The following is a 27,993-nucleotide window of genomic DNA, read 5'->3' as shown; positions in this document are numbered from 1 at the left end:
ATGAAAATCGCACTGTTATTAGTGCTATGTAACTATAATGAGAATCATTTTTACTCAAAAAAAGTTTATTTGCAAGTTTTTTTTTTTAAACAAAACAATCTTATATGTAAATTACAAATTTGTGAATCAAATTGAGAAAAACAGAACATTTAACATGCATATACTGTATAATTAACATAAGGATAATGATCACGTCTAAATATGCAATACTTTTTCCTAAATTCAAACATTCACATTCATGAAAACTTATTGGCCAATTCAATTACCGCTGTTCTATTGCTGTTCAGCTTAGCTGGATGCATCTTGCCACATTTCAACGCACAGCCTATAGAGAAATTAACTACCATAAGTGCACTTGTGTGCAGAGATCCAGTAGCAAGCGTGCCTCTGATTTATTCTGCCTCTAAGTAACATATAAAAAAAATTGGCAAAAAACAACAACTTAAATGTAATAAGACTTTTATAAATATTATAATAATGGTTACAAAGACTACTTTAAGCAAGCACAGAAAATTAAGTATGTTTTCATTTTAATTATGTAGCTCATATACTGATAAAATTCTACCTGCACAACAAGACCGATTCCACAAAAGGCAAAACATTTCTTGTGGTCTTATTTCAATAAAAGCAGTTTTAAATGTTGCCTCAAAAGAATTGTCATGAGTATTCCGCAAGTAGATACATTTTTTAATCCGGAAGAGAAAGCAATGAAACGTTACTAAATGTTAAGTGTAGCAAACATACAAGAGCTAATTATGTTCTGTTAGTGCTATTACAAGTATACTTTAGTGTTTGCAATATTCATATTATATGAATAAAATAATTAAATAGGGATAGGATCTCTTTAATGTAGACTAGACAAGTTTTATTTATTTTTTTCCTAGTCCTTTACCAGTTGTTTCCAAACTCAGTCCTTAAGGACCCCCAACAGTTCACATTTCCCAGTTCAGCTGGCAGGTGAACAGGTGTACCCCCTTACTCACTGACACAAATTTTTAAATATCTACAGGTGGAGCCATTTGTTTCACTAGTAATTCTGTGAGACCTGTAAAACTTTCACTGTTAGGGGTACTTGCAACTGAGTTTGGGATCCACTGGTCTACACCTAATTCAAACAAGTCTGGTTCTGGTTATATAAAATACTGCTTCTCAAACTCAATCACCAAGAAAAAGTTATATGTTTTCAGCATATTTATGATTTAGCACACGTGACTTTACACCTTCGCCGAACTGATTTAGCAATCGGTTCGCAAGCATGGCTATCCATAAAGCCTGTTCTATTACGTACGTCTCTATTTTATAAGGCTAGGGTTGAAAGATGTTCCTATTAAAAAAGGTCACCAAGCAATTGTGGAAAGTGTTCTTCATATTTAGGGGCACTTTATTTTACAGAAATTTTCTAGAAAGACTTAACAGTAGATATTGAAATTTGCTAGCACCAGTGGTCTTCTTAGTTGAAACTTGTACCACCACGTCACAACTGAATGTGGTAAATCAAAAAAAGGAACAGGCCTGCAATATAACTTAGTGTTCCCTACAAATATCCAGGAAAAGCCATTCTTCACAGATTAATCATTTCTAAAATGAGAGTCTTAAGAAAATAAAATACTTAGAAAGAGTGGTGGGGTCAAATGCATTTCTAGCATCAAAACCCGATTTATAATTTTTATCTGATATATACATTATGCAGACCAATTATAAAAAAAATAAAAATAAAAGTGGGGGCACTGCTGTCAATGGCATGGTGGGTGTTTGATAGAACACATTACCAGGCATTCAGCCCATATTTATAGAATGTGCCTTTACTAAACTGCAGAGTAGAATTTTTTTTTTTTTTTTAAGCACTGAAGATTTAGGGATAACGCCAGATTTTCTGTTTCCTCATCTATAACCTAACATTTCTGGTTTACATATATTAAGATTAAACATAAATGATATAATAAAAAAAGGGATCCAGAAAACAGATCTACAACAAAAAGGTTGACACAGACATTAGGTGAATAGTTTCTAGGTCGACATGGGATTTTTCACTGTTTTTTTAAACCAACATGTGCCGACAGGCGGTATTTCATGCCCTACCATCCACTAGGGCATGGTGGGAGAATAAAATAGTGTGCGGAGCGTAGTGAGGCAATGTGCCCAAAAGGGACGGTGCGAGGGGATGCGGTGCACTTAAACGGTGTTCATGTTGTCTGTGTCGACATTTGGGTAAAAAAACAGTGAAAAACCCCATGTCTACCTAGACACTGTCGACCTTTTTGGTTGTCGACCTAATGGTTGTCTACCTTTTTGCTGTAGACCCCTTGTCCTAGTTCCAATAAATAATTTAAAGCATTTCACAATTATGTTCCTCCAATTAGAATTTAGATTGCGGATGCATATAGGAAGGGCAATAGGCTTAAAGACAACTATAAAATAAAAACAATTAAATATGAAGAGTACATGGTTATAATAGAGCAATGGATATGTATAGGGTAAATTGTCACATTAGCAGTTTAATTCACAGTCAGAAATAAGTGTATTTTATAACTACATATACTTCTAAAAGTCCAGTGTTTGGGAAGAGAATACCATCAGCCACTTGCTGGGAAGATAAGGATCATATCTCTGCACTGCAGGCTACAACAATGAATATACCCTTTACTGCAAGCTGAGGATATAAGTGTATAAACAAATGATGTGCAGAGCCCCCAGTCACGCTAAACCGCCTACAGGTTACTGCGCAAGAAAAACTCTACCCATACAGTAAATATTTTTATGATGCAACAGGTACCATCTTCAGATCAGCTCAAATAAGTTAAAAATGAAGCAGATGTTTCTGTTGCTTAGATCTTACCTGATGCTTTCCTACAAATAGAGAACCTAGTGGGACCGAGGGCAACTTCTGAAGACCCTGAAAATATCATGATGCCAGCAACTAGTCTTAACTTTGTTTATGGCATTAAAAAGTCATTTTATGCAGGGAGACTGCAAAACAGGCCTCAAAGAAGACATTGTGGCAAACAATAAATGGTTTTATAGCAGATTTTTTCCATGACAAATACAATGATAATCCCAGAAGCGTTTCTCTAGCTGGGTTCACACTACATTATATGCCATGGATTCACATTGGTGTAGGATGTACCTCCAATTCACTACTTGACCTGCACATCAGGTAGGACCTATGTAACGTGTGATGCAGTGCAGTTACATTATCCATATAAAGATACATCATGTTATCATAACTGATAGTGTAGCAGGTACATGGACACAATAAATTCTTACATAATATTGGTCTATAGCAAGATCGATGGCTCATCCAAGTGTGTACCCAGTTGTACTGCCATAGATGCAGGAAGTCTGTCATGTCAAGGTTCTGGTGGCATAGATTTCACATTGGGAAGCAAGTGGAATATTGCTGGAATTCAGTATTAGCTATGCTACATGCAAGATTGGTTTTCTGGGTTATTAAACTATTTAATAAACTACCAAAACACTACGCTATAAAAACACAAAGTTAATGTTTGTTAATATACTTCTAGGGAACAGAGGGGTAGTTAGGAGGTAATATTACCTCACCCAATTTATATTATGGGTTGACTCAGGAGCACAATTAATTTGGGAATTAAGAGCAAGTAACTGAGCACCTGGGCAAAAGCATGCGGCACTGCAGATGGGGCAGCTGCGTTAATGACTAAAGCTGGGTAATCACCTTAAGATGAATATGTCCAAACCAAATCTGGTTGTGTATGGGAGCATATGATAATCAATCATTGCTCCCAAACTCTGGAAAATGGACAAAAATGATCAGATAAATTTTTTTAATTCCCACCAGACAGATAAATATTTTAGGTGTGTCCAGCTTCAGAAGCGAGAGAGGTGTGTTTAGAATCAAACCTAGATTTCAGTGTAAAAGCATACAATATTTACCTACATGCAAAACAAATTAATGCATTTTCACCCCTTGTATTATGACATGTTTTGTCCACGTCCACCATTATTTTCTCGCTTACTTCATACCCAGTTCGGAATCAGGGCCCCAGTCTCACACAGGACTGTTATTTCACTTCATTTGTTGTTATTACGTAGTTCTGTTTCATTGTAGTATGTGGATAAAGATCAGGGTCCATGGACAATGCACTTTAAAAAGGCAACAGGTGAACAAAGCACTATGGAGCTGGTTAGAATTCCCATAGGAATTAACATTCGCCACCATTCTGTAGAGCATGCAATGCACAATGCATATGTAACATATTTGCAACTTTTTTTTTTCATTGCTTGAAACAAGAGGGTTTCAATCTAATTTTGAATAGCAAAGGCAGTTTCCAATTAAATGAGAGGACTGTCTTATGCCAACATATATGCAACTTTCACAATAGCTCGGCATATATAAATTATATATGGATTACACATTCACATAAGCTGTGTGGAAGAGCCAGTAAATCTATCCTGCTCACCTAAACTTTAAATTCATACCTTCCAACATGACCCATTTTCAGGAGGGACGAAAGAGCTGCTCCCAGGCTTCCTTGGCAGTGGCTCCCCTATTTGCCTCTGCAACTGCCACTGACAAGAAAGTCCAGGAACAGAGCATTTTGTCTCTCCTTGAATGGGTCAAGTGGAAGGGTATGTAAAAGCAAAGTTTGCACATTATATAAACTTTGCTGCTTTTTGTCTTTAAAAACACTGTACAAAAAAGACTGCAGAAAGTCTCATAGGGGTGTGTGCTCTGTTCCTGCACTTCCCTGGTAACATACGATTGCCATCACCTGTGGTGAAACACCTTTCTTATCAATTACCTAGCTCACCACAGGTGATGGCAATCATACATTACCAGGGAAGTGCAGGTACAGAGCATATTCTCCCTCATGGAGAGGGTCAAGAAGGCAACCCTGAGGCACTTGTACAGTGGAAATGGCCCTGCCAGTTTAACATGTGGCATCTAAAAGCAGAGGGCAGATGATGTGATGACCCACCTGCCAGACAAACTTCTTGTTTTATTCCAAAAATCAGGTGTACACAAAAAATGTGCTTTGGAAAAATAAACTCAAAGAAGTATGGGAAAAAAAAAATAGTGATTAGACCCAAAGATAAACTAATGTATGGAATCGCAATGATAACTACTTTTGTGTATGCTCCATTTAGCAAGATAAAGAGGTCTTACTTCATTCTTAGACAGTTATGCATTTTTTTGGACAGAGAATATATTAAATATACAGTTTCCAGATATTCTGTAAAGACAGTTAGGAAAATATAACACACTTTCCCATGATTTGTGGTTCTTTTTTTCAGTTTTATAGCCAAGAAATGTACACCAAAATGTAACAGATCATTTAAGTTGAAAAGCGAGTCCATATTTGGGGCAACTAACAAACATTTCTTCTGTGGCACTATTCCCCCTAAGTATATATTACAGTGATGGTGTAGGACACTAATAAGTTTCTCTGGAGCATGGGTTTATTTTTAACCCAAGAGTGAGAACTTCTCGTGTATGTAATTGGGATCTGAAATGTTACAGTGACTAGTGGAGCCAGATAAAGGAATAGCACTGGTATGTAGGGATCACCCTGCCTGTACCTTTGTGGCATTCCCCAACACCTAAATAGAACCACTTAAGTTGAACACGGAGTAAGCAATCAGGAGGTCAAGAAGCAAATTCATTTGCTCCTTCCCCATCACTGGACCCATGGGCATTTACCTGTAGCGAAGGTGCAATGATGCCCAGTTAGCTGTTTATGTATATTGGGTTCTGAGCACAGAACTAGATAGGACATAGATAAAAATGATGGTGGTAAACAGTTCACAAATGTAAACATCCAAAATTATTTTCCATACAAACTAACTACAATATATAGAGATTCCAATATCAACTACTTAGCAGTTTGCTTGAATAGAAACATTTATTGCAGTGTGTGTTAATGAGATTTGACAGTAATTATAGACCAATCCTGTCTCACATTTAGTAGCAAAATAACAGTATTAATCGAACATGAATTTTCCTGATTAACACATCAACGTGACTTTTATATGAACATAATATTTTGGATCATTAACGTATAAGCCACCAAGGTAGAAAAGCAAACACTATTCAAGAACTTAGAGTTATATAATCACCAAGTATTTCCTCTCAGCAGGTATAGCGGGTGTGGTGTGACTGCCTGACAATCGGGAACCAGACAGTCAGTATACAGACATCGGAATCCCACCTGCTGGTGCCGAACAAGGAGGCGAGCGGAAAGAATCCCCTTGCAGGCTCGCCACAGGTTCTATTCTCCTTCTATGGGGGTTGTGGACCCCCAGAAGGGAGAATAGCCCATCAGTCTGAATCCCCCATCAGAGCACCGGCAGTCAAGATTCTGATGCCTTGGAGATGGAACCATCCTTATTGTCAGCACTTTGTAGGTTCTACTGCCAGTGCAGTCTAGGAACCAGAAATATTATAGGACTATCTCTCTGTAATAAAAGGGTATTGCAGCAGGATGAATGTTAAGTGCAACACACACCCCAAATGGAAGACATGCCTAAAGCACTTCCTCCCCTCCAGACATCTGATGAGATGGAGCTAAGCTATACGTAGCATGCACGCTGGGAAGATTTTACAATGGATGTAACATTTTCTCTTCTGTTGCATAAAGTGCAGCTCGTGGCCAGTAAGCTTGTATAGTACATGGCTTCACTGCACAAGTTTCCCAATTAACTTAAAGCTGATTGCTTCAATTAACATGGAAACAAAACTACTCTAAAAATGGCAGCAATATATTATCTTGGAAAGACTAAGTCATATTTTTAGAACCAGGATAACCATAGCCCTAAAGTAACCAACATCCCTCCTCACCACAAACTCTACAACCAGTGTTCCCATGCCAGACACTGCATATTTGGGTGTGGTATATTTCCCCGACAGTCGGGATTCAGACAGTCATTACTCAGACGTCGGAATCCCGACTGCACAGCGCGGGGAGCACAATGAAGACCCTTGCGGGCACTCTGCGCTCGCTACACTGCGGGCACGGTGGTGAGCTGCGCTCGACACCTATTTTATTCTCCCTCTATGGGGGTCGTATACCCCCACAAGGGAGCAGCCGTGATTCCAACATCGGAGGAATGACTGTCGGAATCCCGACTGTCGGGGAGCTGTACGGCACCCGCATATTTAGAAACACAGACCACACCCCAATATAATTTGTCCACGGTTGTAAAAAATAAAAAAAATTATGTTTATGCAAATAGCGTTGCCAGTTGGCCAATGATTTGCAACCAGGAGTTCAGCAGTGCCAATACAGGTGCAGCTCCACACAATGTGGATATAAGCATGCTTACAGGGACAAGTTATCCAAACCAAGGTGATACTGGGGATCACATGGTGCTGCTAGCTATGGAAAAGGAAGGACGATGGGTTGAAATTACCTGCGTTCTAGTAGAATCCTGCCCTACCATACTGCAGGAAAACAATTCACAGCACAAATTTTGCCAGGATATCTTGTTTTCTGAACTGCACCAGCCTTTATACTTATGGTGCAATGGTTGAGGGGTCACTAAACATTGTTGTACTAATGCAATTCTCAGGTGCCGATATATACACAAAGCACTTGCAGATTTAAAAAAGTAAAAAATATAAATGTGTCGATATCAGCTTTGCAGGGGTAAAATACAATGGTTTACACTTAAGACATCTGTGCTTGGTAAATCCTACATTGAAATAACTTGGCAGGACATCTAACAAAAGGGATGTGGCCGGTGACAAGTCAACTAGCCACAGATAGCAGAAGCTTGGCTTCTGAACATCTTAGCCACTTATAAATTTGTAGAACATTTTAAAGTTGTAACATGAACAAGGTAAAAAAAAAAAAAAAGTTTCATATTTTAAAAGTAGGCCGTCAGTGTCGCAAATAGGTTAGCCAATAAAACTGCACTGATTTCTGTGCAAACAAGCCACACTTTAAAACTTTTTCTCTACAAGATTGCTGCCATTAGAAAACAAACTTCTGTTCTTCCTGAAAGGTATATAGTGTTAATAAAACATAAAATAATAATAATAAAACCTTTGCAAATATTCCTGGCAGCAGATTTTTTTTTTTACATGAAGTACAACTAAACCATGCGTAAAAATAATAAAAGAAACAAAAAAAAAGAATCCAGATATAAAAATAGATTTCTGTTACTCTGGCAGTTAATCCAACATTGTAGAGCTTTATTACATCACACAACAGCCTGTAGATGTTGTACGTGGATCACCCTGTATAAACAATAGAAGAAAAAAAAATTATAATCAAGAACAGTTTCATGAATTAGAACTTTCTTATGTTCCATCACACACTATGGGTGGCAATAAAGGAAACAACCTGCCCATTAATTGTTGAAATTCCAGCACCAAAAGGATTTAAAATAAATAAATAGGATAGAACGGAGTGTTAACAAGGTAGGGGAGACTACATTTCCCATGTGAGCATTGCGGTGCCCCAGGACACTATGCTGCACGTCGGCTTTCTGTGCAAACGTGGTGCCCAGCCTGGGGTACATCTGTGGCCACAACCTGATCACGGAGGACGGTTCGCTGCCATACTGAAGCAGGCACTGGAAAATCAGGAGCCACTGCAGCAGGTCAAGGCACGTGCTGTGAGGGGGTGGGTAATTACCCTGTGCTGCCAGCCAACAACCCCACCTGCCAGGTAATTCACCCAGCTCTGAAATCCAAACTAGTAATGCCCATTCTCTTCCGCTCACATCTAAAAAAAAAAAAACACGCAAACATCTCTAACCTGCTGATGAAAAAGATCTTCTTCCCCAAAATCGGCTTCTTCGTCCTCTTCTTCATCCTCCTCTACACTAGTGAGGACAGACTTTAATACAGTCCTCACTGCCAGTTCCTGTTGGAATAGTGTGAAGAAATAATCATGTCACACATGAAATGTATAATAAAAGGTTTGCACAGTGCATAACGTATACATGTGTCATTTAAAACATTTTTTAGCCTTTATAAAAGAGAAGAAAAATAGAAACTGAAGTGTGCAATTATTTGTTGCACAGACTCTCCTCTCCAGGCAATTTCCTGTTCCCTGTGCCCCTAGATAATCTATGAATAATTTGATTGCTAAAATGCTAACTGCAGAGCATACATGAACTACAGGGATAGAAAATAAAAAAACAGAACCCTCTCTTGGCTTCACACAAAAACTGGGATGTTTAAAAGGCCAACAGAACCCTAAAAGCCTGATCCATAAATGCCCTATTTATCTCATATTTTGCCAGATCTATCAATCACCTGTGTATATAACGCTGGGCGGAGTAACAGCCCCCCGCCCAGCGTTATACACTCAGGATGATTTGACAGACTGCCTTAGAATATTCCGTCCCCAGTGTTATACACACATACAGCCACTCCCTCCAGCTGTAATTATATGCTGTCCGGCAGATGCGGCAGATGCGCCACATCCCCCCTCACCCCCGCCCGGTACCAGGGGCTGATTGGGACGCCGGACTATATCCCGGTGGGCCGGGTCCGCCTCCCCTCACAGTGGCTGCTCTACCCCTGATACCATTGGAGCTTTCAATCCGGAGCAGCCACAGCGTGACAATGGCGGGCGGACGTGTGCGCGGGCTGGGCTGAGGCTGTTAAAAGGGTTGCAGAAAGCTATGAGGCTGGCTGCAGGAGCCTGTCAGTACGACAACCCCTCTCAATGTCATAGCCTGGTAGCTCTGCCTTCTTTGAGCTCCTCAGCCGCTTAAAAAGAGATGGCGCTGACCGGCTATGACAGAGTGGTGTCAGCCAGCAGCAGCTGCCGTACTGACAGCATCCTGCAGCCAGCCATATCCAATATGACAGCAGGCAGAGTTAGTGTTTGCTGGTAATTTTGCTGCCGCTGCAGAGGAGAGCGTAGGAGTCTGAGGCCCCACCCAGTGAAAGTCCGACTGCACCCTGCCATAAGCAGACGAGCAAAACACCTCAGCTCCGTGAAGGCTGCTGCACTGGCCTTATGGATGGCCACTGTATCTGACTTCTTCTCAGTGTTGCTGCCAAAGCAGTGCAACAGTGAAGGTGAGTTCCACCACCTCTCCATGACCACTTTAAGCCCTGTGCGCGCACACACACACACACACACACATCTGCCCCACGCACAGTGTTACCACCCCCTGCCACCTCCACTCCCCATGTCCAGTGCCCCATTCCCCCCTCCAATGCTGCAGGCTGGGAGCCGCAGCGCCCAACTCTACCACCAGCTCCCTAACCCATCACATCTCCATGAGGACAGGGAGTCGGCGCCTGCCAGGGTTAACTTTCAGGCCGCATCGCTACAGCCAACAGCAGCGTGCCGATGCTGCCTGCTCCTCTTCTCCCCATGCCACCTGCATACCTCTCCTTTGCCATGCCAGGAATAGGGACATCGCCGCACGAGCGCCCCAAAAGGGGGCACGGCTTATGCCAATTACGGCGCAGCGTATAAGCCACGATGGCTGCCGCCTTTGCCAGGAGTGCGGGTACAATGTGGAGGGTCTGAGGTATGTCACGTCTCCGCGTACACCCACCACCACTTTACCGCCCCAACATGAACCTGTGTAAACACCACACCTGACACTCACACACCCAATTCTCCCCCACCCACGACACACCGGGATCTCCCCCATCCACAACATGCCCACACGCCGTCTACACATTTCTTTTCACTTATAAATGCTATAAAAGGTGCTCAAAATTAAGGGGAAGGAGCCAGGAGACAGTGTGAAGAGTGCCCGTAGGGCGCGATGAATCGCCTAGTATTAAAATATCTTGCTAGTTACAAAAACAAAAAAGGAAAAAATCCTCTGACTTAAGGGGAATGCTGCTAAGAAAAAAAAATGCTGCTAAGAAAAAAAAAAAAAAAAAAAAGGGGTTAGGCTATTAAATTCTCCTGCCGTTAAGCCCCATAATGTTGCAGTTTTCACATTAATCAACCAATAGTTTAGACTGACCTCTTCATCACTGTTCACGAGGGAGATTTTGACGTTGCCATCTATTCCCCAGGAAGTCTGGTTCTTCCAAACCAAGACAGAAGGAGGGCTATGGGTGACTCCTGCATCAGCACTGTAGATCTAGTGAAACAGAACATTAAAAATCTAGTTCTTTAAACAAATACACCTCACCGAAGACTACTTGATGACGCACAAGATTTTAAGTAATAAAGGATTAAATAAAATAACAATTGTATCGTTAAAAAACCTTTAATAAAAAAATATAACTGATAAAAAGAAACACACAACTCCTCACCTTAACAGACTGGCCTGCTTTCAGCACATACTTGGGTGTGAATTTGTAAATGATGTCTTCTTTGTCACCAATTTGGAACTTTAGTTTCCAGCTGCCCAGAGATTGGTCCTAGCAGGTAAAAGATGTACAATGTATCTGCAGGGGTAATAACATTTCTCTCCAATTCTTGTATTTATTACCCATAAGACACTAGAGTAGCACATACACTACAATCATGGTAGACAACAATATGGGGTTTTACATTCTTCATGCAAGCAAATCATAACAAAACATATTGCAGCACAATAGCTATTCATATGCGCTTCTCTAGCCTAAAAGGTGGGCAACAGTCAGATTAGACTTTCTAATGAAAAGCTCCATACCATCTCCATTGCTATAGGCCAGGACTGTAGGTACAAAAACAGACAGGAAGCATACAGCAATCAACGTCCACCATCACTTCGTTGTAATTCCAAGTTACAATAGCACAGAGAACACTATAGCAGAGGAATAACTTCCAACAGATAAAGGTGCAGAGCAGCAAACTGAAGATCTGCACGCAAAGCTCTGCAACTGAAAGCAAGGTATGATCATGGCCATTCATAAAATGATGGTGACTGCGATAATGCAATGCTTTAATGTAGGAGTACATCTTATTTTTATGTATTCAATTTATCACTCCGTATTGATTCTATTGGAGTTTCTTCCTCTAGGAACAGGAACTGCTGTACTTGCTATTGCTGAAGTTTTAATCTGCAAATATGAGAAGTGGGCACAATACAATACTGACACATTCAGAGTAATTTTGTCAACTTACCTTGTCTGAATTATTTTTCAGGTGAATATACTTTCCCTCGAGATCAATCTCCTCTATGGTGATGTTACCAGAGGCACTCGACTGTTGTGATACATGGAATTTACTGGTACTACGTCCACTAGTGATGCCAGAGCCCTCTACTGCACTGCTTGAACCACGTGTAGAGATCCTACTCCAGCTACCAGAAGTCTGAATATTGCTCCCTTCTTCACTTTCTTCAGCTTCAACACGTTTTCTCTTGGTGCGAGATGGGCGGTTGGTTGAAGAGCTGCTGCTGGATGTGGCTCGGGAAACTGTGACGCGAGACTGTGGGCTTGGTGACAACTTCAACCTTTAAATTGAATAAGAAATCAAAAAATGTGAACGGTCTAAGTTGCCCACATATTTCTAGAGATCTATGTGACAAAAGCACGACTGATCGTTGGATAATTACTGCCATCCACAGGGAAAGATTATTCAATTAAATCAGGGCTCGACAAACTCCAGGCGCCAAGTCGCCCTGTCAACCAGCTTTTTTGGGGGAGGAAGCAGAATCTGGTCGTGGCTGGGTGTGCATGCGGGAAGGACAGCCGGGCAGAGCGATGGTCAACTCTCCCCCCTGGTTGTACAAGAGCAGGTCTGCTGCAGCGCCGCTATTTCAAAACTACTCAAGCCAGCATCGCAAGCCAGAGTCTGCAGTTCAGGAGCCAATCAGGAGTGGCAGCTCGGCTCCTGATTGGCTGTCGGACAGAGCTCTGAATGACACACAATCTGACTAGTGTTTTGAAATGGCCACACAGTGGCGCTGGAGTTCTCTGCGGTGCTTCCCAGACAGTGACATGGCGGCTGTAGCTTAGAGCTCTGATCAGCACAACGTTACATTCCTGTGCTCAGCCGGCAGAGCTGCAGTGGGACTGCAATAGAGTAGCCTGTGCTTGGAATCACCTGCATCACCTTCTGGTTTACGCTGGTACTGCCAGTGAATTATCTCCACATCTGTGAAGGCAGCGGTGGGTTGCATAATTCGGATTATATTACCCAAGGATATACTTTTTTCCTATTGTGATTTAGTCTGTGCATGCCTGCTTATGTCATACTAAGGTAGCCTTATAAAGGGTGTGGACACTTTAATTCAGGGTGATCTCTACTGTACATAGAAAGTTTTACAGAACCCATTCTCTGTAACTGCTTTGTGTGCCAGCACCTGCTGCACTGCTACGGGTCCTACTTCTGTGTAGGTGTCATTGAGGCTGTTGAGTGTGCCCAGGTTGACGACAGCTCTGCCTGGCTGTTCCCACCTCAAACACATACATTAATGGCAGGGTGGGGGAGGAGGCTGTCATTTACCTGGTAGAGTAGGTTAACCCCATGACAAGGAGCATTTACCCCTGGCAGAGCAGGTGAACCCCCTGGCAGAGCATGTAACTCCTGGAAAAAGATCATGCAACCCCTGGCATCAAGCATGAAACACATAGCAATGAGCATTAAGGCAAGCAAAACTTATGTGGCATAATATGTAATGGGTATTACAGTGTAATGGGTATTACAGTGTAATGGGTATTACAGTGTGTGGTATATGTAATAGGCATCATGGCGTGTGGTATAATAAAAATAATCTGTAACCATATCTTGAGTTTTCAACATAAGATGACAAGTTATTTCTCTTGGTTTTTTTTTAGAAAAAAATATATAATAAACTCTTCATACAAAGAGTTGAGCTGAATAATCAATTCGAAGCATCCTTCATTTCCCGCACAGTGGAATTGCCCCTTAAATCCATTTCAGCTTTAATACACACATGTAAACCATGGCAGCCTATTGGTTCCTGGACCACTGTCCTTGGTATCAACTCCCTGGCTATATGGGTACAACACACAGTCTTCACTGTCTGAAAGATCTTTTTACCTCTCCTCTTCTCCTTCCAGCAGCTTACGGTAAGCATTTATCTCCATGTCTAATGCAAATTTCACATCTAGCAATTCCTGATATTCAGTCAGCTGCTGCTGTATCTGGTCCCTCAGGGATGCAATTTCACTCTCCTTATGGTCCAGTAGTCGGCGGTATTTGTCACGTTCACTAGATACCAAGTCCTCCAATTCACGTATACGATCCTCTGCTGCATTCAACTGAAGTGAACATATTTCAAGAGTCAAAAGAACATACATACATAGAGGTTGATTATCTTATGGAACTGCCTATAACACCAAAGAAAACCCTAAAAATAGAACCTTGATCATTTACTGTTACCAAGTAAATAAAAAACTCCCACCTTCCCCAGTAGAACTACCTAACATTTTAAGAGACAAGAGCAGCATAAGCAAAACAGGTTCCTTCCTGTGCTGTACCTGCTTCTGAAGACCGGTCAGCTGGTAACTGAGTGTCTCCATCCTCATTCGGGCCTCAGACAGTTCCTCACGAGCTACGTCTGCAGCCTGGTCATTGTAATCCGATGACCGCTTGATGTTGTCCAACTGTAATGAGCAAACAGGTATCTAACCAAACATAAGGAAATCTCTAAAAAAACAACATGATTATAGCAGTCAGTGGAAGCTAAACAAAAGGGTTATAACGAAACAGTCTGCATTTTAAGAGGAAATAAGAGTCTAAAGGGCCCCATACATCAGCAATTAACTCTGACAATTTTCAGATATGGAGATGATTGCCACAATTAATTTTAGATGTGTGGGCTCCCCCTTTTGCCAATCCCAATCAAAATCGCCAATCGATTGCTTAATCAGATTTTTAAACATGCTTAATAATCTGGTATTATCTGCGGATCTTTTGTATATGTGTGGGCATTCCCAATTCGTCTTCTTCATCTATTTACATTATCAGCAGCTGAAATGACAATCGATTGGGCAATTTCCAGATATGAAGATGCAATCTTTAGATGGAAAAATCTGCCGATCAATGAAATAAATCTGTAATGTGTGGGCAAAGTCAGATAGATTGTAAAATCCATTTATCTGGCCAAAAAATTCCTGGATCTGGAAATCCATAAATTGTGATTGCTGATGTATGGGGCCCATTACTCCATACATGGAAATTTGCAGTTTGTGTTCTGCATAAGAGGATTCCTTTCCAGATGCATACATTTCAATAGTTGTTACACACACACAAAAAAAAAAAAAAAAGTAGAACATAAAACAAAACAAAAAAAAAAACACAATACCTTTGCCTGGTAAGTCTGCTCCAGCTCTTCTTTGTACATTTGAACTTGTTCATCATGCTGTTTCCTGAGCTCATCAAGGGCCTGTGCCAGCTTGGACTCATAGTCATACTTTTGGCCTTTATCTACTTCTACGAAACTACGCTCATGACGCTTCCTAGTCTCACGGAATTCCTGCAGATGGCAACGAGAAATTAGAATACAGTTCAGTAACCATGTAAAACCATGGCATGCAGTAACGAAAACCATGTAGCATTTGTCTCACCTCCTCGTGAACATTCTTCCTGAACTCCAGTTCCTCCCTCAGACTCTGGCAGCGATTTTCAGAGTCTACACGCATCAGAGTCTCCTTTTCCAGTTGCTTCTTAGCAACAGCATGAGCATCTTCAGACTGTTAAAGCACTGTATTAGTCATTTCATGTGAAATACACATACAGCAATAAAGTAACATTAATACAACAATGTAAAAAAAGTGACTGTATGAAATCGCAAATGCTTTTATTTAGACAATTTGTATCCATTTCAATGAGACCACTTTTTAGCAAGTTCATTAAAAAAAGTCGAAGTATTAAATAGTCCTATAGTTAACAACAATTCTTCAGTGAGTGATAAAGTACTATCTGCTTTAACCCACTAAGTAGAAGTGCAGGTGACTCATGATCTCAATGGTTTCCAGGTTCCCTACTTAAAAAGTAGCAGCCACACATCTAGTGTTCTCTATTACAACACTTGAAGTGTGTATTGGTGTTAAGCTTCTAGATAGCAGTCTTCATTGTAGAACTTTGCACCTGTTACAATCTGGGCAGTCACTCTCTGCTTTATTGTTTCTAGCACAGGCTAGTCTGTATCTCAGTAATGACAAAGAGCAGAGTGTGTTAGAAGCACCAGAGAAGAAAAGGAACGCTGTTCCAAGCATAACCCTTTTTAGTCTTAAATCCCTCTAAATTTACATAACACATCGGTACTTTTGTTCTCATAGTCAAGTAAAAAATATTTAAATATATAGACCCATTACATCCTATAAACTCAATAGCACATCATCAAATCAATTCACAGGAACCAGCCAGTAATCAAAGAATATTATTTAGCTGGTGGTCCCACAAGTGATGCCTGGAATCTATGACAGCATGGTATTTTCCCTTTGTGGAAAGGACCCATATGCAATGTGAGGTGAGGGAGGAAGTTGTTAGATGCCCTTACAGTGTCCCCCCCCCCCCCCCCCTCTCTCTAATTTAGGTTGGTGAAAGCTAATTTCTTTTAGTTCAGCTACAGTGGATGCTCACCAGGCTTCGGGCACAGTGGCTGGCTTCACTTCCCCTCCAAGTAAATGTTGACCCAGTGCATAAAGGTAAAGGTCCTCCCGGTGAAGAGGATTTAGCTGCTACCATGGCAGCATACCAACTCCACATCCAGAGCTATGCCTAGTGTTCCCGCTAGGCTGTTTTAGCGGGGCGCTGCGCCCTGCCCGATTTTGAAAGTGAAAAATGCGCCCTGCCCCCCTGGCAGCGCCCCACTAAACCAGCCTGCCTTTGTCCCCGCTGTTTTGACCGGGGAAGCCCGGCACTTCCCCGGCAGTGTACAGCCCCCTGTGCATGACGCCGCCGGCCTTTGCGTGACGCCGCCGGCTGTGCCCACTCCTCTGCGTGATACCGCCGGGCACGCCCCTTTTGTGACGTTGGCGGCCCGGGCACGCCCAAAATAGTGACATAGGCGTGCCCGGTCCGACCCCTCCGCCCTAGTTCCTAGAAGGAACACTATATGCCCTATCTATTCATCATTAAAGCTTGAGCACAAGGCAGCAATAACCATAGAGTACATTTAATAGGCGCCAACAGAAAACAAAAATTATAGAAATGAAGGGTGAAATTTAATAGGATGAGAGAATCAGAAAGTGATTTGGTAAGAAATCTCCAGTTTTTTCAAAGCGGCAATCATTTACACTTCAAAACCAGTTTGATTTTTAAGTGTAAATGATTGCTGCTTTAAAGAAGGAAATAAAAATTGGAGATTTCTTACTAAATCTCTCACTTTCTGAATCTCTCACCCTATTAAATTCCCCCGTAAGAGTAGGGTTGTGGATATCTTCTAACGATATTTTATTTATGCTAAGACAATTGCTCATGAACTAAATAAACACAGGTAGCTCTATGGCAGACAGACTGATATGGGAGCAACAGTATTGCAATATACCTTTGCAAGCTGAGCACGTATATCAGCCAGTTCAGCTTCCAGATTTCGCTTTTGATCAAGGGCTGCACTCAGTTCTGCCTCACTCCGGAAATGCAAGGCCTCCAGGTCCTTATTGCGTTGCTGAGCATGAAGCAGATCAGTGTCTTTCTTTTTGAAACTGGGGAAAGAAACCAAAATGCATTAAGACACCATCAAAAGTTAGAACCATTTGGTTGAACACTGGGAAGGACAAAAACAGAAACCTTCTGGAAAAAAATAATCTGGGCTGTCATACCTAAAAAGAGAGTTTGGGGCTGTACACCTGCCAACCCATAATGTAGGTGTTCTAAAGTAAGCTAAGGATGGACAGGAACCTCCCATGGAGCAGAGGAGCACTGTATGTAGAAAAGGCACAGACCGTAAATAATGTCACTCTAGTGATCCCAAGCAATTCAGTCATTTGTGGATTATAGAATACAGGTGCAGGCAACTTTCCACCCCGTCGCTGCACAAACGAAATCTGCACAATATAACCTGCATGTATCCCAAGATCGAAGCAGTCCGTTTCAAGAGTAATTCCATAGGTAACAATCAGCTTTTTACAGTGACAAACTCTTCATTAGGAAAATGCCACCACTAATATGAACAAATCATCATAGCTCCACATCCCTCAATAAATCACATATAAAATATGTTCCCCTATGGCCCTTATTCTGGTTCACTCACAAAGGCAAATTCCTCCTCAAATGGGACAAAACTATATGCACTGCATGTGGGTTTGATGTAACATGTGCAGAGAGTTAGATTTGGGTGAGTTATTTTGTTTCTGTGCAGAGAAAATACTGACTGCTTTATTTTAACACTGCAATATAGATCTTACTTTGAAGTAAAACCCCGCACAAATCTAATTCTCTCTGCACAAGTTACATCTGCCCCACCTGCAGTGAACATGGTTTTGTCCATTTGAGAAGGATTTTGCCTTTGCGAGGGAACCAGAATAAGGGCCTATGTGTACACACAAAATTGATCAATTCAGCTGCATGCAGTAACAACGACTTTCCCTGAATAACTCAATATAGTGTAGAATTTTGCCGCCACCACAGGAGGGTGCAAGCAGAAACCTGCTAGTCATGGAAACAAAGTGCAGGCAACTCGCTTCTAATAGAGTTAGTCCTCCACTCTTCCATAATTCAAACTTATTACATTAAAGCAAGTAGATGGAATACGGGGTATGCAATGTGGGATCACGGTTGTCGATCCCCGCCGACAGCCGTGATCCAGGCCCGTTTGCGGTCAGATCGACCGCATAACGACAGACGGGATTCAATGTCCCGCCTGCCGAATGGCGCAAAGTGGGCGTGGCCGCAAAAACGGCCGTGGATTGTCAATCTGCGGCCCGGATAACGACAATCCACGGCCGTTATCGGCAGAACGGGCCTGACCGCTTCTGAAGTTGGGCCCCTTCTGCCGTGATCCCGCATCAATGCGGACGTTAATGACAGCATTGAATAGGGAGCTGCCGCTATTTCCCACGTCGGAAATTGCAGCAGCAGATTGCATACCCCCCATAATCTCTAAACTTTTCTTTATTCATCTCAGACTCTAAGAGGGGTATTCAATCTCCCGACGGGGGAGATGGCTATGGGACCCTATTCAATGCTGTCTTCCCCGACAGCATTGAACAGGGGGATCTCGGCAGAAGGATCCCAACTTCACAAGCAGTCAGACTCGTTCTGCCGAGAACAGGCAGGAAGTGACAAGCTCCGGGCTGCAGCAGCACAGCTAACGGCCATGCCCCCTTCTCGTCCCGCTGCAGGTAGGACATTGAATCCCATCTGCAAATTCTCGCTCGAGCAGACCGAGAACGAGACAGGGTCACGGCTGTCGGGACAGCTCAACAGCCGTTACCCAAGATTGAATGCCCCCTTTAACAGACAAGATTGGGCGGAAAGGAAAACCAATTAAATTTGATCAAATGAGTTGGTGGTGGCACTGACATGCAGCAGCAGGAATAAGCGGCTGCACTTCATTCTCCTCCTATCCATCCCCCCCCCCCCCTCCCCATTTCTGGTCTTAGTAAAACTGGGGTTTCTATTCTTCAATGTTAAAAACATTAGTTATTGTACGTTCTATTCTAGCCTATAGTTTATGCTCTGCAATGGATTTCAGTTTAGTAAATCTGCGGGATGCATTTCTGACAGAAAATAAACTCGCCGCTTAATACAGCTAGCATCCCTTGGCTTTTTGACACATCATATAGCATTATGATCTCTATGGTTTTAGAAGCTTATTTAACCACTTGAGTGGTATGCGCTGCCGCAGCGGGCTGTCCCAGAAAATGTCCAGGCATACCACTAATATAGAATAGGTGCGTGCCAGTGCTGTCCAGGTGTGCACCACCTCTAGAGCCACTCACCCCCTCCTCCTGTCATCACCCCCCACTACGGCGATCATACGCCAGAGCTCCCCTGCCGCCATTACAGCAGTGACATAGGCGGCAGGTAGGGGAGCCACAAACATCCCGAGCCTGCCACCTGCATGGTCAATAATGAAATGACTGGCAGATGGGGTAGCAGCAGCAGGGAAGCGGAGTTGAGCAGGGAGGCCTTCCTATGATCTGTGGTTGGTTTTGCTAGGGCATGACAAACCTGCCCTGGTAGGTTTGTCCGGCCTAGCAAAACCCACCACTCAAGGGGTTAATTCAGACAAAAACATTTTTGAAAACTGCCCGGGAGGATGAATGATCTCCTTTGCAAAAGACAAAATATATACATATTTTAATCATATGCAGCACATATTAGGGAAGAAGCGTAAGATTTAATGTAAAGGGCACTTACTTCTTAGTTATCTCATCAAGATCTGACCGATACTTTCCCAATTCTATCTGCAGTCTGGCTCTGTCTTTAGCGGTTTCATCTAGAACTTTTCGAGTATCAGCAAGCTCCGTCTCATACAGGGACTTGATGCCACTGACCTGAAATATTAAGACAAAAAAAAAAATGAATATTGGAAAGTTAGGCTGTTACTGTTCAACACAGATATGCTTTGCACTGAAGAAGTATACCAAGAGCATGGCTTATAGACTTATAGTACAAAGAGGCTGTTCTGTCCGCCTACCATAGTTAAAAGAGAAGACCTCAGTGATAAAGTAGTAAATAAATCCTGTAGAACTTGCCAATGTTCAATGAGCAAACATATAAAAGGTGAGGACATACACTAGTGTGATTTGGCCCGATTTCACCAAATGCCGATGGATTGGGCAAATCGCATGCATTTTCGATTTACTGTGTATCGGATCGCAGCCCCTTGTTCCCAAGTGCTGCATGTAGAATCCGTCGAATCGTACAGCTGGGATCGCTAAATTAAGAAAAATTATAAAACTATGCTAACTCGTTTAATGGTGCACTTGCCAACTAACTTATGGCTCTTAAAGGAGGCAGTCACCAAACATGGACAATTATCGATAGGACAGCGGATGTGTATGGCCCAGAGTACACATGCACGAGTCTGTCCTGCAATGAAAACCTGCTAACTGTGAGACCCAGGAGTTTACTGGTTTGCTGGACCCAGCAAATCCCCAGGTCACATGCCTGCATTTTGTATTATTGCACCAAACCCTCCGCATTAACGTTGGTCAGGAGCAGATTTTAATTCATAAGTTACCAACCATTTTGCTCCCCATGCAGCTTTTAGCATATCACAGATGGAGGCCGCAAAGGGTAGTTAAGTCAGCGAAAAAGCTTGTTTGGGGCAACCGCCCGCCTGTCCAGGTTCAAGAAGTGTGCTAGGAAAATTGTGGCGCATAAGCGGCACCTTGGTCACAACCTGTTTGAAGCGCTTCCATCAAGAAGACGCTACAGATCCATCCATGCAAAGTCGACTACAACTGCTAAAAGCTTCTTACCAGTAGCTGTCCGTAAAGGGAACAATGTCTAATGCATAAAAAAAAAACAATATGTTGAGCCATATGCGCTCATAGATGGATGAAAGTGGACACTTTCATCCTGCTCGTGTAATGCTAGTAATGTGTGTGTTATGTATTTTCCCCTACATGCTGTATTCTTGCTTGGCGATGCAATGTTAGCGCAAAAAACTCCTAGCATATGTGAACATAATTGGCCAATAAAGTTGATTCTGATATAGTTCATTCACACCGTGTGTGTGCCCCTGCTAAGAAATAGAACTGTCCTTCTATATTTCACCAACAGATGGCAGACATGCAAATAGTGAACGTATCATATCTGCACAAACCATAACTTTAGGAGTTTTCTTCAATGTGAGATAACTATTATCTGTCATCTACATGTTGTATACAAACTTATACATGTTTACTAACAAAACAAAGTGGTCTATTTGCTGGAACACAAGTCTGTAAAACAACAAGTGTAAAATGTGCAACTATAAACGAATCATTGCTACAATTGCAATGCAAAGTTGTATATATCTCTTTGCTGGGTGATGGGTATATTTTGAAGCTATTCATACAACAAATCAAACTGATGGGTAACATACACAAGCTTTTTGTCATAGAAACCTTTGCCTTATTTCCTGATAAGTGAGAGCAAAAAGTCAATTCAGGCAAATCTGCTGAACCTTATGATTTGGAGCTACCCTCAGAACTGCCAAAGCAGGAGGTGGCACACAATGGAGTTCTACAAAGGGTTAACAACATTTAAAAAAGTAGCAGTCACCTAATGCAGGGGTCTTCAAACTATTTTGCTGTGGGACACCATCAGACAAAAACATTGACAGGACCCCAGCAAGTTACTGCAGGAGGTCATCACATCACGTGTGTAGCCAGCAGACAGCACATACATGGCAGCATTGTGGAGGCACAAAATGATGGCAGGAAACTCCAATAACAGACAACTCAACAGATTTTTTTAGACTCCTTGTATCCCTGACAGATTAGAAAAGTCAACAGCCTGATGGCCAGCAACATGGAGTCGTGACCCCATGCGGAGAAGGTCGGGACCCACAGTTTGAGAACCCCTGGCCTAACATAAAAAGAGCAATTATTTTGCCCTTCAGGCCAACAGTCATAGGAACGCAGACAGGGTTTTTTTACTAGGAACCAGTAGCATTATTGAAGCACTTAACAAATGTTATTGAAGGCTATGGATATCACAGGTATATATGGGTTTGCGCTGTCAGTGTCCAATCCCTGTTGTCTACATCAGTGGTTCCCAACCCTGGTCCTCAGGTACCCCCAACAGTGCATGTTTTGCAGGTCTCCACACAGAATCAGTGAAATAATTAGCTCCACCTGTGAATCTTTTAAAATGTGCCTGAATAATGAGTGCACCTGCTGGGTGACCTGGAAAATGTGCACTGTTGGGGGTACTTGAGGACCAGGGTTGGGAACCACTGGTCTACATAGTACAGTATATTTAACTAAGGCATGTGAAAGTAAAGGCCCCCATACACTCCGCACCGGTATGATACATCATTTTGCAGGAATGTATCTTATGCAATGCCACTGACTGCCATAGGATCCAAAAATCCTTTGGGCAGCCATGGCGATTTCCATCTCGGATCTGCTGTTCACCGGACCACGCAACGGAACACACTTTTCACATAATTTATTGTTCCGATCCGTCAAATCGGGTGAAAAGAGTCCAAATGGGCACCTTAAGCATACCCCCAGGTTGCTTTGTGAAGGTATTTGTAAAAACTGTCCAATTGTCTTCTTACGCATTTACCTTTACATTGCAACCCATGTTTGTAAATATTCTCGCATTGATTTAGTTTTAATATGGTCTTATACGGCCTACACACATGCTGATATGAAGGCATTTTCTAAGCAACTTTGCTTAGTTTGACAAATTCGATTAGAAAATGCCCCTACATCAGTGTGTGTGTAGGGGCTACAGCTACGCGTGTCGCTGACCGAGATTGATGAGCAGTGTCCATCAATATCAGCATCGCCAGTGTTCTCTCACCGGAGGACACTGGCGCTGTCACCTTGCTCAGCACACAGGAGCTGACAGCTCGCTCTGTGTGCTGAGCGACAGGAGCAGAACAGCCCCTACACACATCGGCATGTGTGTAGGGCCAATTACAGTAAGTCAGCGTTAATAACTATAACTGAATATAAATGCCCTTACACACTAGAGGATATTAGCAATATGAACGCTGATACCCACAGCTCAGATAGTGAGGCTCTGCCCAGGATGATGCGAAAAAAGCCTTCACCAAAGCTTAGTGATACATACAAAAAAGATTGTACACTGGACATTGTGAACACGCCAGTGGGTGTACAATCTTTTTGTGTGTGTGCACTAGAGGATATTGTAAACAATATCCTCTAGTGTGTGTAGTAAACAATGTGCACGGTGATTGAGGTCTTCTGAACATGGCATTTAATTTGGCTACATAAGAATCTGTTCAGCAGGTCCCAGTGACATCACTGAACAAGATTGTTTACAGAAATCGTTCAATGGGTACACTCAATAAATTGTTAATTATATCGGCGGCTGGCCCTCTCGTTTAGTGTCCTAACAAATCTGCCACTGCACTTTTGTCTATGTGCTCTAGATTAAAAAATTCTCTACAGGTGTCCATACATGGTGCATTTTGGCTGTGCGATGCACGCTCCCGCAGGCATTTCATCGCTCAGTTCAAAAAGGATGTGCTGCACATCCTTTTTTAACTGAACTAGCTTCGGATCGCATCCCAAGCAAATTGCTAATGGTCCCTGAGCTACAATATTGCAATGTTTTTTGTAAGTGATAAGTCACAAAGCATGCGCTCCCCGCAGCCAGCCCTTAATGGTCGCTGGAACATGCCCGTGCGATTTTGATTTTTCCGTGCTGACTTGTCGCTGGGGAAAATGGAGCGATATAGTCGCTGAGCAATAATAAAAGTCAAAATTGCTCAGCGACCATATTGCTCCGTGTGCACACACTTTAAGACATTTGTCAAGCAGTTCGGCAATTTTGCACATCTTTTCTACACATTCATTCTTTGCAAGTGAATGGACAAGAATTATCTACTTAAACCAGAGGTACCTAAACACAGTGCTCAAGGCACCCCAACAGTCCAGGTTTATGGATATCCCTGCTTGTGCACAGATTGCATAATTAAACTGTCTGGGTGCCCTGTGCTTAAGCAAGGATAGCCTTAAAACCAGGAATGTTGGTGGTTCACAAACAGTCCTCAAGGTACCTCACTTTAAACTATGGATTGCACCCCCTTGTCATCCTAGGAAGGATTAATTTTGAGTAAGTGGGGAGCTGACAGAATGGTATGTGGGCATAGTCCATGCCTCATGTGATCCAAAGCCTCCTCTGACAACAGAGCCCTGTGTGGCAGCACAGTTGCCATTAGTCAAGGTCCAGCCATGTACAATGACGCAGCAGAGGTGGGATACGGTCAATAGGTCTACAACAACTAGGTCGACAAGCATTGGGTCAACACAGATCTAGGTCAACATGGGGGGGAGGGGGGGGGGGTGTTTCACTGTTTTTTGAGCAGACAGGTGGTATTTAATGCCCTACCATCCACTAGGGCCTGGTGGGAGAATAAAATAGTGTGCGAGCATACGGAGGCACCATGCCCAAAGCATTGCGAGTGAAGCGAGCAATGCACTTCCAACTGTGTCCATGTCGACATTTGGGTCAAAAAACAGTGAAAACTCCATGTTGACCTTTTGACTGTCGACCTAGAGGAGTTGACACAATGCTTGTCGACCTAGTTGTTGTAGACACAATGATCCCAACCCGCAGAGGTGAGTACCTAGGATGGTGTTTAACAGTAATGAGCAATAAGTGGCCCTCCAAGCTGTCACTAGCAGTCTCCAGTGACTTCCTGCGCTTGTCATGTTTAGAACTTACTGTATAATGCAGGGCTGGGCAACACTGGCCCTCCAGATGTTGATGAACTACACATCCCAGCATGCCTTGCATCAGTTTCAGCATGGCCTCATAGCAAAACTAATGCAAAGCATCCTGGGATGTGTAGTTCATTAACATCTGGAGGGCCGGTGTTGCCCAGCCCTGGTATAATGCCTACTGACAAGTTACTAGAGATGTGCAGGTTCAGATTTACTTGTTTCTGATCACAAGTTCGTATTTTCTGATCAGCTGTCACGTGTTTTGGCGAGCCAATAAGATCTGAGTAAATCCGAACCTGCACAACTCTCAGACAGACATCTTCCATTGAAGAACTGTTTTAAATGAACTTGCTTCTGTCTTTAAGCATAATGTGTGACCCATTTAAAAAGGTAAGATGGCTGCACTCCTGAACTGTAGCAGATCAGATTTCCCATCACTGGTGTGCAATATGTTTTGCAGCAGGACAGACAGTATATACAGCAGTCATTTTTAATTCTGGTCACTGGGAAAATGGAGAGCTCAGTAAAAGTGTCACTCTGAATTATCACATACCAAGTATTTATTTTAAGTAAAACGGTGGGGTTTTATGGTTTTATGCTGGGGATGTCCTGGTACCTTCTTTTTTGACAGGGATTTCCAGTAGGTTATGGGTCACTGGGTCGACATAGCTTAGGTTAACACATGAAGTAGGTCAACAGAGTTGGAAGGTTGACACAAGCATTACGACAACAATGGCAAGGTCAACAGTCAGAAGGTCGACATAACTAGTTTCCGTTTTTGTCCCAAAAGCCGAACATGGACGCCAAAGTGTAGCGCTGCGCCAGGCACACTATTCTATTCTTCATCCATGAAAAACTCATACTTGCGTCGACATTCCAACCCTGTCGACCTATTTAATATGTCAACCTTAGCCATATCGACCGTATATACCTTCCAGCCATTCAAACGTATGTCCTTTATCCACATTTGCCTTTATGTCAGCTCAGCAGTGTTTAGCATGCATCTCTGGGATAGCAGCAGGTGCACAGCATGCCCACCCGCAACTGCGTGCAGATAGCGCGCATCAGTCACACGCAGCTATGTAACTAGAGTCCCGCAAACCCGTCTGCCGGGTGTAGCACATGCGCCCTCCTCACACATGGGCAGAGGAGGAGGGTACACACCGCACTACTGCCGAGACTATCATCCCCGTGCACATACACAGAGCGGGACAATGCGCCGCGCTCATACAAAGGCTCATAGAGGAATAGGGGCATCAGGAGAACTTATAATACACTGAGCAGGCACCAGCTGGTCACCCCGACACACACACACCTAGTGACTGACCCGTGACAGCCAGACACCGCTCCAGGCGCAGGGTGACACAAAGACGCCGCTGGCTGCAGTCACACCCTCCCCCAGCAGCCGCCATGTGCACGGGCTACCTCCCACAGCAGAACACTTCTATTTCCCGTCCCCTCCATGCATTGGCCGCAGGGAGATAGTCCCGGTGCCTGCCGCACTCACCTCCCGTGTGGTGACCTCCTCCTTCTCAGAGATCTTCACCATCAGCCGGTCATTCTCCAGTTCCAGGGAGCGCACCCGGTCTATGTACACTGCCAGGCGGTCATTGAGGTGCCGCAGCTCTTCCTTCTCCTGCAGGCGGGTGATCCGAGTCGGAGAGAGCGGCGTGGACGATCCCCGGGCCGGGGACTGCAGTGCCGCGGTAGAGCGGCTGGGGGTGGAGGTGGACATGCTGTAAGTCTGGGTGCCCTCCAAGGTCTCAGTCAGTTGCTACACACAACGGTCTCCGCGCGGCTCCTTTCTCCTCAGGCAACGGTCACTTTTTCATTCAATGGCGGGAGCGACCGGTGCCAACCAAACGCATTAGCAGATGTGTTTGACGTAATCTGGATCGCTTGAAGCCGGTGCGGCCATATTTAGTGGTGCAATCGTAGGTGCTTGAGTGAGCGGAGACTGCCCTATTCCAAAATGGCGCTGTAGTTTGCCTTATTAGGGATTTGCAGAAGGACGCATGCGCCGGCCCTAATCCTAGGCATTTGGGTCTGTGAGTGTGTGTGGTAGGCAGCCGCTGACTGCACTGCTTCCTCCAGCAGCCCCGCCTGGCGTCCTGTGACTGTCATTCATTCTCCTAATAGTACGCACACATTGTGAAAGCAGCACCAGTCCCTGTCACCCGGCCCTTTGTTCACAACGTGATCCGACCCTCAGCCAGCTGCTGTCTCCTGGTTACCGCGCGTACAGGACCTTCTATGTATGTTTGCTTGGTTGTCCCCTGCCATAAGCATTGCTATATGAAATTAATGTCACCATGCCATGTGCTACGGTCAGTGTACTTGTAAAGTCTACAATCACTATGTTGGCGGCCTACAGTATTTACTGCATCTCGGGGTCACACATGAGATTAAATATAGCTTACAGTGAAACGGACAGGCTGCCTGTAGCACTATGCCAATGACTTTCAAATTGTTAATCAGATCAACAGGAAACTAATAGACGGTCAATAGGTCGACAGTGAAAAGTTAAGGTGCCCATAAATGGTGCTTTTGCACCATGAGATGCGTGCTCCCACAGGCATCGCACAGTACAAAAAGTATGTGCTGCACATGCTTTTTGTACTGCCTTCTTATCGCATTGCTCGCAAATTGCATGCATTGCAATCCGATGTGTTCCAGCCCATAAAAGGTGCGAAAATCGCACCGTGTATGGGCACCTTAAGCCGTGTACACACGGCAGCGATAGGTGCTGATATCGCTGGGAATATGGTCACTGGTGACCATATTGCCAGTGATGGGAGTGTGCCCTGGCGATAAATCGCCTGGTG

General features: G+C 43.3%; 1 protein-coding gene across 1 annotated transcript; it reads right to left on the bottom strand.

Annotated features, from left to right (window-relative positions):
- Positions 1–47: 47 nt before the first annotated feature.
- Positions 48–27,089, bottom strand: LMNB2 (lamin B2). The gene is made up of 12 exons (XM_083174822.1): positions 26,676–27,089; positions 20,172–20,308; positions 17,356–17,512; positions 15,431–15,556; positions 15,169–15,339; positions 14,342–14,467; positions 13,902–14,122; positions 12,018–12,348; positions 11,222–11,329; positions 10,927–11,046; positions 8,739–8,846; positions 48–8,215 (listed from the first exon to the last, which is right to left on the bottom strand). Exons 1-12 carry the CDS (start codon positions 26,901–26,903, stop codon positions 8,174–8,176), a joined length of 1,875 nt encoding a protein of 624 aa, XP_083030948.1. The 5' UTR covers positions 26,904–27,089; the 3' UTR covers positions 48–8,173.
- Between the last annotated feature and the right edge of the window lie 904 nt (positions 27,090–27,993).

This window comes from Crinia signifera, chromosome 1, assembly GCF_055691185.1.
Source record: "Crinia signifera chromosome 1, ASM5569118v1, whole genome shotgun sequence".
Classification (NCBI taxonomy): domain Eukaryota; kingdom Metazoa; phylum Chordata; class Amphibia; order Anura; family Myobatrachidae; genus Crinia; species Crinia signifera.
This window is presented reverse-complemented; position numbering and strand designations above follow the sequence as displayed.